Source organism: Medicago truncatula, chromosome 4 (assembly GCF_003473485.1).
Source record: "Medicago truncatula cultivar Jemalong A17 chromosome 4, MtrunA17r5.0-ANR, whole genome shotgun sequence".
NCBI classification, from domain to species: Eukaryota; Viridiplantae; Streptophyta; class Magnoliopsida; order Fabales; family Fabaceae; genus Medicago; species Medicago truncatula.
Genome location: NC_053045.1, coordinates 60,917,556 through 60,933,229, shown reverse-complemented (window position 1 = coordinate 60,933,229; position 15,674 = coordinate 60,917,556). Strand labels below are relative to the sequence as shown.

The following is a 15,674-nucleotide window of genomic DNA, read 5'->3' as shown; positions in this document are numbered from 1 at the left end:
AAACCACTAACCAATAAGCCCAAGTTCTAGATACAAGTTCCATTAACCCAAAGCCAACATTACATAAAAAAAAAAAAATGAGTTAATTAAGTTTTTGGTCCCTATAAATATCTGAAGTTTTGTTTTTAGTCCCTATAAAAATAAATCACACTGTTTGATCCCTACAAAATTTTCCGTTAGTGTTTTTAGTCCCTATTAAATTAAAATTTGTTTAATTATGCTTAAAATTTTAAATTTTTTAATGATTTATTACATACTTGTTTAAAACATTATAAAAAGTTCCGCCACAATAAATTAGCACAAAATTTTATTTTTAGGTCCAAATTTTCGTTAGTTTTATCTTGAACTTTTGACGTTTTAAAAAATTATATTTAATTCATTACATGTTAAAAAATTATAATTTTTTATAAAAGAGATTATTATAATGTTCTTAACATGTCTGTTAAAAATCATTTAAAAATTTAAAAATTTAAGTATAATTAAACAAATTTCAATTTAACAGGTACCAACACATACTTTTAGTGCTTTTAAAATTAAAATTTGCTTAATTGTGTTTAAACTTTTAAATTTGTAACATATTTTTCACATACTTACTTAAAATATAATACAAAGTTCATCCGCAAAAAAGTAACTTAAAATTTTATTATTAGATCCAAATTTTCATTAATATAATCTTGAAAATTTGACTTTTAGAAAAATTTATATTTAATTCATTACATGTTAAAAAACTAAAAATTTTTACCAAAGAGTGTCTTATAATGTTATGAACATGCATGTAAAATATCTTTCAAAAATTTAGAAGTTTAAGCATAATTAAACAAATTTTGTAAGGATTAAAAAATGTAATTTATTTTCATAGATCAAAAACTTAATTAACTCAAAACAAAAATTAACCCAAAGCCAACAACAACCAAATCACACACGTTACAACTCCAATAATGGACTTGGGTTTGGTTGGTTCACCAACTCCCATGGGTCCCACTCACCAACCACCCCACTAACTCCCACTTTCTCAATCTTTTTATATAACATTTTTTTCTCAAACATTAATCTCTAATTATCCATCCTCACCCGTTTCCATCGCTGAAACAACAACGCCAATGGCAACGCAGCAGGAATCAGAGATTCCCCCAAATTTCTGGGGTCACACCCCCGAAGAAGAATACTACACCTCCCAAGGAGTTCGCAATACCAAATCACACTTCGAAACACCCAACGGCAAAATCTTCACACAGTCCTTTCTCCCACTCAACGCTGAAATCAAAGCTACCGTTTACATGACTCACGGTTACGGCTCCGACACCGGCTGGCTCTTCCAAAAAATCTGCATCACCTACGCCACCTGGGGTTACGCCGTCTTCACCGCTGATCTCTTAGGTCACGGCCGTTCCGATGGCCTCCGTTGCTACCTCGGGGACATGGACAAAATCGCCGCCACCTCACTTTCATTTTTCCTCCACGTCCGCCGTTCTCCTCCCTACAACCACCTCCCAGCGTTTCTCTTCGGTGAGTCAATGGGTGGTTTAGCTACATTGCTGATGTATTTCCAATCAGAACCCGACACGTGGACGGGTTTAATATTCTCAGCGCCGCTTTTCGTAATCCCCGAGGATATGAAACCGAGTAAGATTCATTTGTTTGTGTACGGTCTTTTGTTTGGTTTGGCTGACACGTGGGCAGCGATGCCTGATAACAAAATGGTCGGAAAAGCAATTAGGGATCCAAATAAGTTGAAGATTATTGCTTCTAATCCAAGGAGGTATACGGGCCCACCTAGAGTAGGGACCATGAGGGAACTTCTTAGAGTCACTCAATATGTGCAAGATAATTTCTGCAATGTAACGGTGCCGTTTCTTACGGCACATGGTACTGCTGATGGTGTCACGTGCCCTTCTTCTTCTAAGCTGTTGTATGAGAAAGCTGAATCTAAGGATAAGACTTTGAAGCTTTATGAGGGGATGTATCATTCTTTGATTCAAGGGGAGCCTGATGAGTCTGCTAATCTTGTGTTAAGGGATATGAGGGAGTGGATTGATGAGAGGGTTCGTAGGTATGGACCTAATAATGATAATTCTCAATGAAAAACAAGGGTGGCTGTTGTGTTTTTTTTTCATACAATTTTTAGTTTGGAATTACCTGGTCTCGATAATCAAGATTTGATTGAGGACTATTGTTATGACTATATTGAAATTTTTATGACTATATGAACGAACTGTGATGTTGTTATATGGTGTGCTTCGTTTAGATCCTTCTATACATAACAATATGATCTTACGGTTCAATCATGTTTGTAACTAAATTATATGCCTCCCACGATATGCGACCGATAGAGTAAGAAGAAACACACAGAGTGCGGATTATGTGATATTACAAGATTTTGAATGGCTGATTTTAAGCCATTTTTTTATATTATCTTTGGAAGTATAGGCAACTAATGTGTAAACTATGTAAATTCCAGTGTGCAAGTTCCATTCCTACTAATAAAAAAACTAGTAGGTACTTGAGTTTTTAACTCTTTGACTTGATATTTAGAAGATGAGTATTAAAAAAATATACTTTGTTGAAATAATTTTTTTTAGAGAACATATGCTAAGTCATATAACTGCTTAAATGAATTTCAGTTATTTACTTCTGCACAATGTGAGTTTACAAGCGTTTTTGTTCATACCGATAAATTACGATCATGATTTCATAAACATTCATGAGATTGAGTCGTTAAAAAGTATATAAAATTTGTCAACTTAATTGTTGCTATTAAAATGTTACAGTATAAACTATATTGATCGATTTCATATAGTTTAAGAACTAATTATATATTTATTTATATAGTTGAAAGATTAAATTGACGAGAGTGGTAGTTCAGGATTAAATTGATGGTTTATCTTAGAAGAAGAAGAAGAAAAAGCTCGAGTATTTACTGTTGCTTTCTGTCATGCTCAGTTCTTTGCTTTAAGATTTTTTAGGTTTGATTGCTTTAAGAAAATTTCAGTGAAGTTGCTTTTATGACACACGAATCTACAACTCAACGGTCTATTGGCGCATCTCTTCAGCAATGTTTTAAAAGCTTTGTTAGTTTCAATAGAAACATTACTAAAATGTATTCTCTGTTAAGGCTAAAAAAAACGACCAAAGGGTGATTGCAGTAACATTCAAATAATCAGAATATTAACTCAAGATAGCAGCTCAGGGCAGTTGGGGGTGGGGGAGGAAATGCTTGCATTATTCCATATAGCATCAACACACACACACACACACACACACACACACACACACACACACACACACACACACACATATATATATATATATATATATATATACAAAATAAAAAACCATTCCAAACAAGAAAAATGAAGATACTAAAAATAGGAGAAAGAACTTTCCTTGTGAGGTTGCCTCATATTTACATTCGTTCCGAAACTTACTTGATAGAGGAAGGGGTGAAGTTACAGATCAAGGAAAGGCTAGTATACAAAAAGAATGGGTGACTTTTAGCATGACACACTAACCAGTTACTAATCTAAAATCTGGTTATACATTTTGGGGGCATATACAGAGGGGTGGCGACACTAACCAGTTACTAACCAAGCCAAAATAACTTACAAAGATTTGGGAAGCATTCTAATAGAGGAATCTTCAAGAACACATAAATGTGAGCTTGATAAATCTATCGCAGTTTCAAGGTTGAGCAAAGGTTTGAGTCTTCCATGAACCTCGTTGCTCAGAAAATTGACCTCTTCAACAACCATCGCCAAAGCTGAGTTGCAAGACTCCTCATCCCTGAATGCCAATGTCCATCTTCCATCAACCAAACCTTTTGTTTTCATTCTCCCATAGTCATTCGATTTAGGAGGATTAAGAAAGGGTAAAGAGGATGACCGGATCCGCAAGTGTAACCATGTTGAATGTGTATCATCAATCCTGGGCTAAACAATGAGGACAGATATTAATCATAAGAATATTATACAAAATTAAAACAATTATACGAGAAAATGTTGCAAAATACATTAAAAAAATTATTCCGTATGTGAACCAACAAAATTAATTGAAAAAAAAAAAAGAATTAAAAGCAAAATAGTTTAGAAAAACCATCCAAGTACTAATACTAAAAATTATGTCAACGAACATATAACCATAACCATTGAGGGCTGTTTATTCCTAAGCTGAGGCCATTTTTGCAAATGATTTTGTACCATGACTGTCCACTAACCAAATGGATTGACTCAAAATAAAGAAGAAAATTAGTGGATAACAATACATACATTGCATCCAGCCAAAGGAGCAACAACCCGAACAATTCCATGGGACATCTGTGATGGCTGTTCTTCTGCAAGAACAAGCCAGCCAGATATTCCTGAAGAGATTGCTTGAAAGTAAAGATGGTGTTCTTTCCCACTCTTGAAAGCAACTCTACAAGGCACGGCGTTAACTGCAAAAACAAAATAAGAGAAATTTAAAAATAACAAGTCAATTTCTGACTCAAGATAATATAGCATATAGCTTTTCTCCACTGGCCAAGAGGAGTTACAAATAACAGAATCTAACTGAAAAATACTATTGTCTAGACATACAGTAAAAATAACAACCAAGGAAACAATAAAAAATAAATGCAACTGTAATTTGCTGAATGAATTATGACTTAGAAGACTACAATGCTTCCTTCAAATTTCAAAAGGAGCAATTCACTCTTTTGTTGCTTGCTGTCAGGTGTATTGCCAGAAATTGATAAATATACAGTTCACGTAACCCTTTTGACACCTTGGCCTTAGAATCACCGTTCCAAATACTATTCCTTTTGTCTCATATTATGTGTCTCATTTGAAATATTTGTCTCAAATTATTTGTCATATTATATTATCAATACAACATTTATTACTTTTTGCCAATGTTACCCTTATCTATTAAAGTAGTTGCAATGCAAGTATTTGCCGGACAAATAATAAATTAAGTAAAAGCATATTGTAGTCTTAACATATTATTTTGCATTGAAAATTGGTATAACTATAAGTCATAATTTTCTAAAGAAGTGTGCATATCCCAAATGAGACACGAGTGAGACGGATGGAGTATTTTTGTAAAATCACATAGTCTTGCACCATAGAAAAATGTAATTAGTTCCTGTATTCACAAATAAGGATTGACCCAAGCGTTGCTAATGTAGCATGAGAGAAAAATCCTTTAATCTATGACAAAAGCCATTACAGAAACTTCAAAACAGGTCACTCATGACTATGTCTAAGCCATATTTCCTTGTTGTCAATCATTAGTTAAAAAATTTGGTAGTTATTATGATTATGATTATGATTTGCAATTAAGCTCCCTCTATTTCATTGCACCACACACACACACACACACACACGAAGCATCTCTTGATCTTCTTCTTCCCTCCCCCCTTTACCCTTCTATATGTCTACACCTAAGCAAATACCTAAAATTAATCGATGCCGATATAGATGATATGAGAAACAGTTCAGATGACTAACCAAGGCTGATTTCAGTGCCCGCCTTTGGGCCGGATACATCAATCCCAGAAATCTGGGCACGACAATTTGCGGGAAGATCACCAGGAGGGTCAATTGAAGGTTGCTCGGGTGAAGCTCTCCCAAGAGTGAATAATTGAAGTTGGTGTAGTAGTACAAATACCTAAACGAGAAAGGAAGCAGAGTTAAGAATCACACAATATTCTAATTTTTTATGCCAGTCTGCACTTGAAAAAGAATGCGTGCTAGGGGTTAAATAATCACAGACCTTCACCAGTTCCTGCATTCTTTCTCCTGCATCAAATGATGATCCTGTTGAAGTGTTATCTGTAGGCACATTAAAGATATCATTTTAAGGCCTACTTACTCTTCATACTCCATAACAACGGCAACCAACCCTAGGAAATATGAATGTTGAAACAGGTAGAAGAATACCTTCTAAAGAGAATTTATGTGGATGTGGCAAAAAAAGCACGCAGCTTGGTTCTTTCGGAGGAGATGATGATTCCATTGCTGCAGTTACAAAATTTTCTAGTTCAAGCACACAGCTAAACCTCGCAAACATAGAAACAATCAAGCAAAACATTATATCATATAAATTCACCTCTTTTGCACTTTCTCCATTCGTCACATATAACAGAAATAAGGAAGTCGGACCAGATGCCTTTAACCTCCTCTACAAGATCAGAAGCACAGTTCTTGTAAGAAACCTGTATTATTAGAGAAGAAACTTGATATAATTGCATTAGGAGAGGCAAAATAATGTTTTTTCTCAAATAAATCTTTTTCTTCTATGATCATGGTTACAAATGAGGCAAACAGGAAAGATGAGTTATCAAAAAGTACAATCTTTCAAGCCAGACATTTATTATTTTTACAAAGAGAATCAGAAAAGGTTAAGGGGCTTCTTTTAAACATTTTCCTATTTTTGTGTATTCTCTCAGTCATCAAGTCTCCGTTTCTTTAATTTGAATTAAACTTAACTTTTCTTTTAAGTTAGATATAACGGAAGTCACTCAAATTGTAATGGTAAATTCATATCAAGACACGTATGTTTCTTAGACTAATATACGATTTATGTGTTGGTCAATTGTTAATGAGTTAAATTACTAATATATTTGCATAGTTAAGGGTTAGTAAAATTTTGATTCAGTTGTGTAATTTGTATCGGTATCTTTTCTCAAATCGCTCAGCTTCATCAAATGGTCTACTGAACTGATAATCTTACAAAGTAGAAAGTAATTATTATATCTTCACAATAGCAGCCGGCAATATTACGTTAAGCTACAAAGAAAACATGTGAACTTTTATACATTTGTAAACATTATATAATCATAAAAGAATGTTGTATGTTCTTGAGGGTATATTTAGAAATATGTCATGTTCTTACTTTCAACACTTCAAGGTGATGACTGTTGAATTCTGATTCACTGTAAGGAAGCAACTGACGCAAAAGCCAACCACCGTCCCATAGTGTCTCCGCAGATATACTTGAGCGGCAAAAAAGGCTGACCAATGCATCAATGACCTGAAATTCAGGTACATAAAATATAAGTAATAAGCTTAAACATTACAAACTAAGATCATGCTGACTTCCAATTAAAGAAAAAGAAAACCATCCATGAGCAATGTTACTTATTTATGAGGGTATCGTGTCTTTGTAAGTTAAAGGAGAGATCCATACTATAGTGAGGGGGTGCCCCTGGAGTAAATTGTATTCCCCATCTACTGTTTTTGTTTTTCAATAACATAGTTCCACTCTTTTGGTTCTTTCTATCTAATTTCCATTTTGTTTTCTCTGAGCTCCTGGCACATTAATGTTTTGCACTATACCAGCATGGCCTATCCACAATTTTGTACTAATCTTTATCTTCCTCTATTTCACGCTCACGTATCAGCTTCTTACTCTGTTTTGTACAGCTCCCAGTTCCGTTGCATTAGTTCCTTTTCACAAATTTGCATCCCCTGTTTTCCACCCAGGTCCCAAACAGATACTATCAAGACCCTGAAGCATCACACATCACGAAATTTCATCCTACACTCGTGATTTACAAATTTTAATTGCAATCCCTATGTTTGCAGTAATGTCAGCTCAATGACACATTATGCCACTGTATCATGTTTTGGAGGTGGCTGCTTCTGCTTCCGTTGCATTTGGCTATTAGCTACATTATATATTGTAAATAGAATCAGTCACCTCATCTCTGTTTTTTACTTGATGGAATAACACTTGAGCTTATGAGTTGACCCTTCTATAGTTGTAAAGAGCAAAACCAAATTCATGTTTGAAAACCTAACCAGAGCCAGCAGAACTGCAAGTTCTTCCAAGTCTGCATCTTCCAAGTCCATTCCCATTACTGATTTTCGTCAAATATGTTTCATGTTTCCTTTAGTTTGTCTAATAAAAACAAAGCTATATTTGTGTTGAAAATCCTAAACAGGGCATGTGCTGCAGGAACGTCCCTTGTCCCATTCTAGCATAGTGATCTAGACCAGTAACACAATGCAAATAGGAATGGGCAACCCAAATGTAGTTCAAATAAGGTTGAGCAAATTCGGTAACTACGTAGAAACTAATATATCCACTATCAGTCAAGGAATGTAATAACATTCTATAGAGGAACTATTACAAAAAAATAAAAATAATAAAAAATAATATCAGCAAGCCTCAACTAGATACAAACATTACCTGAAATCTATTTACATGAGGGCTAATTCCAACATCAGAAGACAGAAAAGATATTCCATACTGATCCTGTGATCATGGAAAACATCGTAGCCAGCATCAAGAAAAGGAGATCCTAAAATCTATATATTGGTAGTGAAAATTAAAATAGATCAATGATTACTGAGGAGTAGAAGGAATTACAAACCTTTATCTTTTTGTGATACGCATCAATATCACTACCAGCGCCATCCCTTGTCAAGCTACTTTTGGGAGAAAAAAGTTCCTCTTCACCAGAACTCTCACCAACTAAAGCTTGCTGCACCAATATGCAATGTCAACCAAATGATATGTCAACAATAAATCAAATTAAAAGTGAAATGAAGTCCCAACTCAGTGAGATAGTCTCCTGGTCCTGGTGACTGTGAACCCAAGTGTGCCGAGTAAGATAGTCTTTAGGTCAGTTCACAGTCACCAGGTTTTCAATTCACTCGGTACATGGTACACAGTTTGCAATGGTTTGCAATTCACTTCGTAATATATTTATAAGTTATTGATATACTAATAATTATACATACACTATCACTAAATTTTGCCTAATCAAAAAATGAAATTGCACATTATAAAGAATTAAATTAAATATCATAAATAAAAATAAAATGACTGGATATTGTTTCTGGTTTTTCATTACAAAGGTATGAAATAAAAAATGAAAACAAATGGAAAGGGCTATCTATTTAATTTAATTAAATTTCTGTTTTACTTTATGCAATGCAAAATTCACATGGAGATAAATTTTCTTTACCAAAGCATCAGACACTGTGCTATGCAGACACATTTTAATTTTTTTTCCCATCTAATTGCTACTTTCTATATCCCGCTTACTGAGAACTGCTTAATCTTTCATGTTTTTGAAAACTTTGACTCAAAAACCACACTTTCTACATTGTTTTTCTGGCTGACTTCCATCTCCGCCGCCAGTTCGTCGCATCTGGAAATTAGACAACGAATTTGCACATATTGGTGCGAAAAAGCAACACGAGTTGGTTTGCGCTTCTCATGGGGGAGTAGCGAATTCTGTAAATATGGGTCAGCCCACTCACGAGTCAGCTCTCAAGCAATAAAGGAAGCCTAAGCCAATTTCTTTTTTATCTCGTCGTCTTTCTTTTATAAAAGGTGACTTTTTCTTCAAAACATAGTACACATGCCACCACAAGATCACTCTCTCCCTCTCTTGCAACTACCTCATCTATGCACCTCGAACATATGTGCACACACCAATAGTCATTTACGCATCCCGTTTTACAGTACGAAGACTATCAAAAAAAATTCTTTTTCTCTTTCTTTGCTTCCTCCAGCTAGGTGTCTCCTTGCTCCTCTGCCAATGTCACAACGTAATCCATTGACTAGGTTCTATTCTACATGAGCAATAGGTTCCTTTCATATCAGTTAGAAACGTGTATTATCATGGACTGGGTTCAGCGTGAATGCTTGGGTTTGTATAGGATATTATGATGTACATATACAGTAATTAGGAAAAATAGTGTCATACTATTTTTCCATTCATAAATATCAAGTTCATGATGTGATTAAAACAGGTGATTTTCAACACATGCTTCTCTCATCTCTCTCTTAAGATTTTCCTCTTCTAAACTAAGCGTTCATTTTAGAAGATAAAGTGCAAACTTATGAATGTGTACCTATAACAAACTATGAAGATATTATAATTATAGCAGTTGATCTTTCAATCAACAATTATAAGTTATAACTTTGCACCTTAACCTATAATTGGGAAAAACCCAAGTCCCACATTGAATAGAGATAAGACCTTAAATGAGTTTATAAAGAGCGGCCCCTCACCTTACAAGCCAGTTTTGCAAGGATGAGTTAGGACCAATGTAATATGTGATGTCAGAGCCTATCGATCCGGGCCACCCACCATCTATATCCACGCACCAAGCCCAATAATGTTTCCCGTGAAGGGGTGTATTGAGAAAAAGTAAAACCCAAGTCCCGCATTAAATAGAGATAAGGCCTGAAATGGGTTTATAAAGAGTGGCACCCCTCACCTTACAAGCCGGTGTTGGTTTTGTAAGGATGAGTTAAGCTCGATATAAGTACCTAATATTTGTCATTCACAATGAAAAGGTTTGAACAACTATTTATATATAAGAGAGATATAATCTAAATAGGAATGTGATCCTATCATGGTTCTAAAGGATAATAACAAATCATATTATAATGAGTATCTCAACACCTATAAAGTGCACCTCTTATTTTAAAAAAGTCAAATCCTCTTTTTTAATACAGTGCTTGGAGCAAGAGAGAGATAACCCTAGAATAGTACATACTTGGTGGACTCACTGTCTTTCATTGACAATATTTGTGGTTGACTGTATTTCAACTCCAGTCCACTTCAAAATCTGCTATGAGCCTATGATCACTTTTCTAGTGACCGTTTGCTCTCTCTCCCCCCACACAAATGTCTATGAGGTGGTTTCCCCCTCATTCAGGTGCACATCGACCAATTGCCTCTGGCCCCAAATGGTCACCTTTGGTGTCAATAAATCAGCCCAGCCTTAAAATTTCACCACCATGATGCTATCATAGGCTCCACCATTACCACACACCACCTTCCATTCCAGTCACTGCTTGCTTCAACCAGCATGTGATGGAAGTGTTAAAGAAGCATACTATTAGGTCTAGATTTAGCGTAAATGTCTAGGTTCAGTATATCATGAAAATACCGTGACTACGAAAATTGTGTCTGTCTCCAATCTTCACTACATTAAGTATATAAATTGAAGGCAAACAAATGTCAGCTGCCAAATGCTCATACAGAAGAATGGGGCATACCAATAAGAGTTTCTTGTGTTGTTTGCGTTGTGGAAGAATCCCAAGCCCATCTAGCATTGATTCATCAAGTTCTGAAGAACGAACTTTACTGAGTAAACAGAAAAGGATGCAATAGTAAAGCAGTTAAGTGTGTGTGTGTGTGTGTGTGTGTAGATATACAACCTTTAGTTTGCAGTAAAGTTGCTAGCATACTCAAAGAGCCCAAAACTTGTACATCATCTCCTTTTGTTACATACGCAAGCAAAACATCCCTACATTAAACATATGTCATCAGAATAATGTTTGAAAACCCAAGTTGAACAACTTAACCATTATAAGATGTTAAAAAGATATATCTAAGGCATATACAAACACACAAATTACCAAGAAAATATATTTATTTAAAACATGTTTCACTTCTAAAATACCGTCTCAGATTTACACAAGAAGCAAAGAATGCATTATGTTTAACAATATGTATATATGCATGCATGTAGAGCACAATATTACATATTTTCATTTCAATAACCGAGTATAGTTTGAGCTGGCATGACATATTCATAAACGTTTCCAGTTTTAGTGACAAGCTAACTTAAAAATAGTGATAAAATATAGAATGTACGTTTTGAAGCCCAAAAAAATTTTAGCTTTTACCTTAAAGACAAATTTGGACAGCTACAATCATTTTGCATGAGAACACCTTCTGGATGAAAACCTGAAGAACTAGAAGAGTGGGGAACATTAAACATTGAGTGTCTTATATCAGACTTGGTAAGATCATCATTATTTGGCAGTTGGTATTCAGATGGGGAACCATGACTAGGTATATGGCTATTGAGTTTACCCCCAGAACTTTTTGTAAAGGCCTCTAAGGGACAAAAAAGAGCAGCAGCTATGGTATTTGCCAAATCTTTAATTTTGATTATCCTCAGGATGCAACAAAGTAAGTAGAGAGAAGTGACAACACCACTTTGCATGTCCTGCATTAATATGAATCATAATCTAAGCATATTTTTAAAAGATTCTTCAACAAAGATGAAAGTAGAAAAACAGAACTAACAAGGACGTGAAGTGAGGTTTCATACATTATCAATTGCTATCCTCAGAGAAGGAAGAAGTAATGGAAATATCAAAACCATCAGAATGCTGTCTGTAATTAGGCTACCAACATCGGGAATTCCAGCAGAGACAATATCACTAAAGTAGTATAAGTTGTCCTCAATTTCATCTATAGCAGCAATAATTGTAGAGGTTGAATCAGGGCCTGGATTTCTGTCTCGATATACAATAAAAATTGATCTTTCAGACACGAGAAACTTCAACAAATATACAAAAGAAAGAAGTTGCTCACATCAGTGTATGAGAGACAAGCTTATTTAAATCCATGCTCTGCTTCCTAAAAAATGAAATCAGCTTTGAGAAATAATCTTTGTGAGGTGCGCTGGATATGTATCTATTTACAGAGTCATCTCCAACTGAAAATTGTAAATCATTCATGCATTAGTAATTTTAACTTTTCTCATCACAAAAATTGAGTGCAGGAAGGAAATGAGAAAGATGGAAAATTATTACAAAAGAGGGCCTATGTGAAACCATAAAATCTCACCATGATAAACATTAAGGGTCACAGCTCGTACTGCAATGCGAACCATGTTCTCCTCATGAAAGGCAAAGCGTATGGCCTCAACATATAGTGGAAATGAAACTACTTCGTCCTAAATGCACAGAAAGACACGGTGAAGACATTTGGATATCTCAAAAACAAAGCTGAATTATCTCCTCCCCAGCCAAAAGATAATAGATCAACTATATTTGAAAGACTTGATGGACGCAAGATTAACTACATGTGAAAATAAAATTAATGAGCTCACAAGATTTAACTGAAACATGATAACTAAGAATGTTCCAACTTCCAACAGGTTTGTGTAAAAGCCATCCATTAAAAACAAGTTTTCATTGCATTTCTATCTTTTATTTACTGCTCCTTCCTTTCTTATCTTTTTCCTAACCACAAAATTTGACTGAGTGTATGTTCAAAGAATCAAAACCACCGTCATTTATCCATCTTATAAAGTCAAGAGCCTGCAGCTATAAAATCCCACTAGAATAGTCTCGTTGACATTACAATTTCAATGCTACAAACATGATATTGAGCAAACAACAGTTATGAAGACGGCCTCACAAGACTCCCTCAAGAGCTATAATTCAAATAATCAAAAGAAAAAGACTTTGGGAGCATTAAACTTACACCGCGAATCTTCACAAGCAGTGAAACTGTATTCTTGTTCAATTTTCCACTTATTGCCCTACAAAAATAATAAGACAGGCAATCAGATAACTGTTAGGTTTTAAACAAAGAAGAAGGGAACTCAACGACAACATAATGTCCCCAGAAAATAGGTCATGTGCAGTGAAATTATCAACCACTACTCAACAGTTGAGTAATTAACTTTAAAACGAACCTTAAAAAGGATATGTAGTAAGACAACAGCTCTTCATTTTTGAAGTCGAACGAATAAGTTATCAAGTAGTTTACATGTTCGTTACTAAACAAATAGTCTGCAACAAAAAGAATCAGCAAATAATATTGTTATTAAACCATCAACATTGTTATTATATATGGGAAACTTCACAAAATAATCAACCTACATATAGCATGTTCATTCCTTAGATTCTGGACCAAAATGCTAACTGTTTGCAACAATTGAAGAGGAACACTAATAGTCTTGCTAAGTTTTAGAATACGAACAAACTCGCCCATGACTTGTTTTTCCATGAAGAATCTGCCATAAAACAGGGATACAATACGATACAATAAACTTCCAGGCCCAGCAGTACAAAAATTACAGCAATGAACACAAACAATGATAAAAATCTCACTCAAAATAGCTCGGGTCATTTTGATCACCATATGTCATCAACTCCGCAATTGATCTCAGAGCCTCAATAACAAAATCCTTCGCAGATAACAGAATTGAGAAATTTGAGATAACCGTGACAAAAAATTCAAATTCAAATCGAATAAACTATCAAATTAGTCCTTAACTTTACAGGGCGCTCTCAAATAGGTCCCTGGGATTATGAATATTTCAAAACAGTCACTGACTCTATTTATTTATTTATTTGGAAACTCGTTGTCCAGCCCAAGGACCAGTTAATCCAAGGACCAATCCCACCATCCACTAATGGGGCCCGATATGGACTGGCCCAACACAAGAATTGTTATTATTCGGAAGACTCGAACCTGAGTGAGACCTAGAAAAGAGCACACTCATTGGTCTCAAGCCTGTACCACTAGGCTAACCTCTGGGGGTTGATAGTGACTGTTAAACTATCAAGTTGGTCCCTACATTTAACTACTCACTATCAATTAGATCCTTATATTTTAACCACTTACTATCAATTTGGTCCCTATATATAACCATTTTCTATCAATTTGGTCTCTAACATTACATTACTAACGAACTTGGTTGCTAACTTCAGCGAAGGAATAATATGAATAAAATTTGACTTTTTGAAAAATTTCACAATATCAGTGACCTATTTGAGAGCACCCTACAAAGTCATAGACAAATTTGGTGGTTTACTCAATTCAAATGGAATAAATTTGCAAGCAAAATGAGGTAAATTAATTGAATTAGATTACCTTATTAACATCGCTAACAACTTGAACTTTTGTCAATTGATCAGTTAAGTAACTGCAAAGTGAAAACCACAACAAAGCAACAAAATGATGAATATTCGTGGAATATTGAACTAGAAGTAACCTAATTTAAAGAATTTGAATGTAATTGAGCGTGAATGATTTTACCGGAGTTGATCCAAGGAAAAACGATCTCTTGGCCGCCAGAAAGAGTTCCACATGATTGAAGAAGAATCAATCAGATGAGTTCGATGGAATTCATCTGCATCGGAGTTAAAACTGCTCGATGATGATTCCGAGCAGTTTCGAGAGGAAGAGTGAATGCTGCAATTTACTACTACTGTGATCACTACTCAGACAAACGAAGGTTCTGGAAGAAGAGAAAGATTGTGTGGACGAAAACTCTCCTACTTTTTTGAATTGAGAAGACACCTGTATCAAATTTGGAATTCCAACTTTAAACAAAATATTCAAATAATTGTCTTCAGTTGAGAGATCCAGCCTTAGTTAATCATATCTTGCTGTTATTGCATTGAAATGTTAACTTGTTAAATATCTTAAATGGACATTATTTATGAAAGTTTGTGTAATTATTACATTGAAAATTCTAATATTTTTAAAGAATAATTTTTTAATTTAAAATGTTTAATGAGTATTTGGACGAGAAACTTTTTTTTTTAAGGAAACAAGAATCCTTATTTTACACCTTTAATCAAATGTCATTATTTTTATTATTTTTTTTATAAGAAATCAAATGTATAAAGATGTAGTATTTAGGTAGCTCTTATTCTCCTAATGTGATGGCAACACAATTCACATGTTGGTTTCTCATGGTAAAAAGTGAGAGAATGCTTTCATGCGATTTGGTTGATGTATATTTTGATTAGTTAGAAAAATCATAACTATTATCTAAAGACTTTTCTTATGATTTAGGTGCGGTTTTGTCTATAACTTAATTTTCAGTTGTTTTTTTTTGGTTTGATATCTGTTGATTTCGACTCTTTTATAATATCAATTCAACATTTATTATTATTTTTTCACTAAGATACTC

At 34.5% G+C, this 15,674-nt stretch overlaps 2 protein-coding genes across 5 annotated transcripts; one reads left to right on the top strand and one right to left on the bottom strand.

Annotated features, from left to right (window-relative positions):
* The first annotated feature begins 1,035 nt into the window (after nucleotides 1-1,035).
* On the top strand, nucleotides 1,036-2,228 carry LOC11445793 (caffeoylshikimate esterase). Its single transcript, XM_003609990.4, has one exon. It carries the CDS (start codon nucleotides 1,101-1,103, stop codon nucleotides 2,079-2,081), a length of 981 nt encoding a protein of 326 aa, XP_003610038.1. The 5' UTR covers nucleotides 1,036-1,100; the 3' UTR covers nucleotides 2,082-2,228.
* A 1,107-nt stretch (nucleotides 2,229-3,335) lies between these two features.
* Nucleotides 3,336-15,163, bottom strand: LOC11445545 (protein TRANSPARENT TESTA 9). 4 transcript variants are annotated; one of them, XM_024782383.2, is made up of 22 exons: nucleotides 14,792-15,163; nucleotides 14,627-14,678; nucleotides 13,861-13,937; nucleotides 13,630-13,763; nucleotides 13,443-13,539; nucleotides 13,229-13,286; nucleotides 12,587-12,695; nucleotides 12,332-12,455; nucleotides 12,066-12,252; nucleotides 11,825-11,960; nucleotides 11,635-11,695; nucleotides 11,164-11,252; nucleotides 11,002-11,072; nucleotides 8,354-8,464; nucleotides 8,170-8,235; nucleotides 6,871-7,008; nucleotides 6,085-6,190; nucleotides 5,916-5,993; nucleotides 5,749-5,807; nucleotides 5,484-5,643; nucleotides 4,263-4,429; nucleotides 3,336-3,926 (listed from the first exon to the last, which is right to left on the bottom strand). In XM_024782383.2, exons 1-22 carry the CDS (start codon nucleotides 14,842-14,844, stop codon nucleotides 3,600-3,602), a joined length of 2,460 nt encoding a protein of 819 aa, XP_024638151.1. In that variant the 5' UTR covers nucleotides 14,845-15,163; the 3' UTR covers nucleotides 3,336-3,599. The 4 variants fall into 4 exon arrangements, with proteins under 4 accessions (XP_024638151.1, XP_003610037.2, XP_039689158.1 ...); XM_003609989.4 differs by having other exon boundaries at nucleotides 11,635-11,960; XM_039833224.1 differs by having other exon boundaries at nucleotides 3,336-3,884; nucleotides 11,635-11,960.
* Nucleotides 15,164-15,674: the final 511 nt, after the last annotated feature.

Excerpts from the sequence above, each read along its gene's own strand:
- LOC11445793 (XM_003609990.4), top strand. The coding sequence starts at position 1,101 with ATGGCAACGCAGCAGGAATCAGAGATTCCCCCAAATTTCTGGGGTCAC.
- LOC11445545 (XM_003609989.4), bottom strand. The coding sequence starts at position 14,844 with ATGTGGAACTCTTTCTGGCGGCCAAGAGATCGTTTTTCCTTGGATCAA. Across the intron at positions 13,938-14,626 it reads TTGTTAGCGATGTTAATAAG|GATTTTGTTATTGAGGCTCT; the intron begins GTAATCTAATTC and ends TTATCTGCGAAG. Across the intron at positions 5,808-5,915 it reads ACATAAATTCTCTTTAGAAG|ATAACACTTCAACAGGATCA; the intron begins GTATTCTTCTAC and ends ATGTGCCTACAG.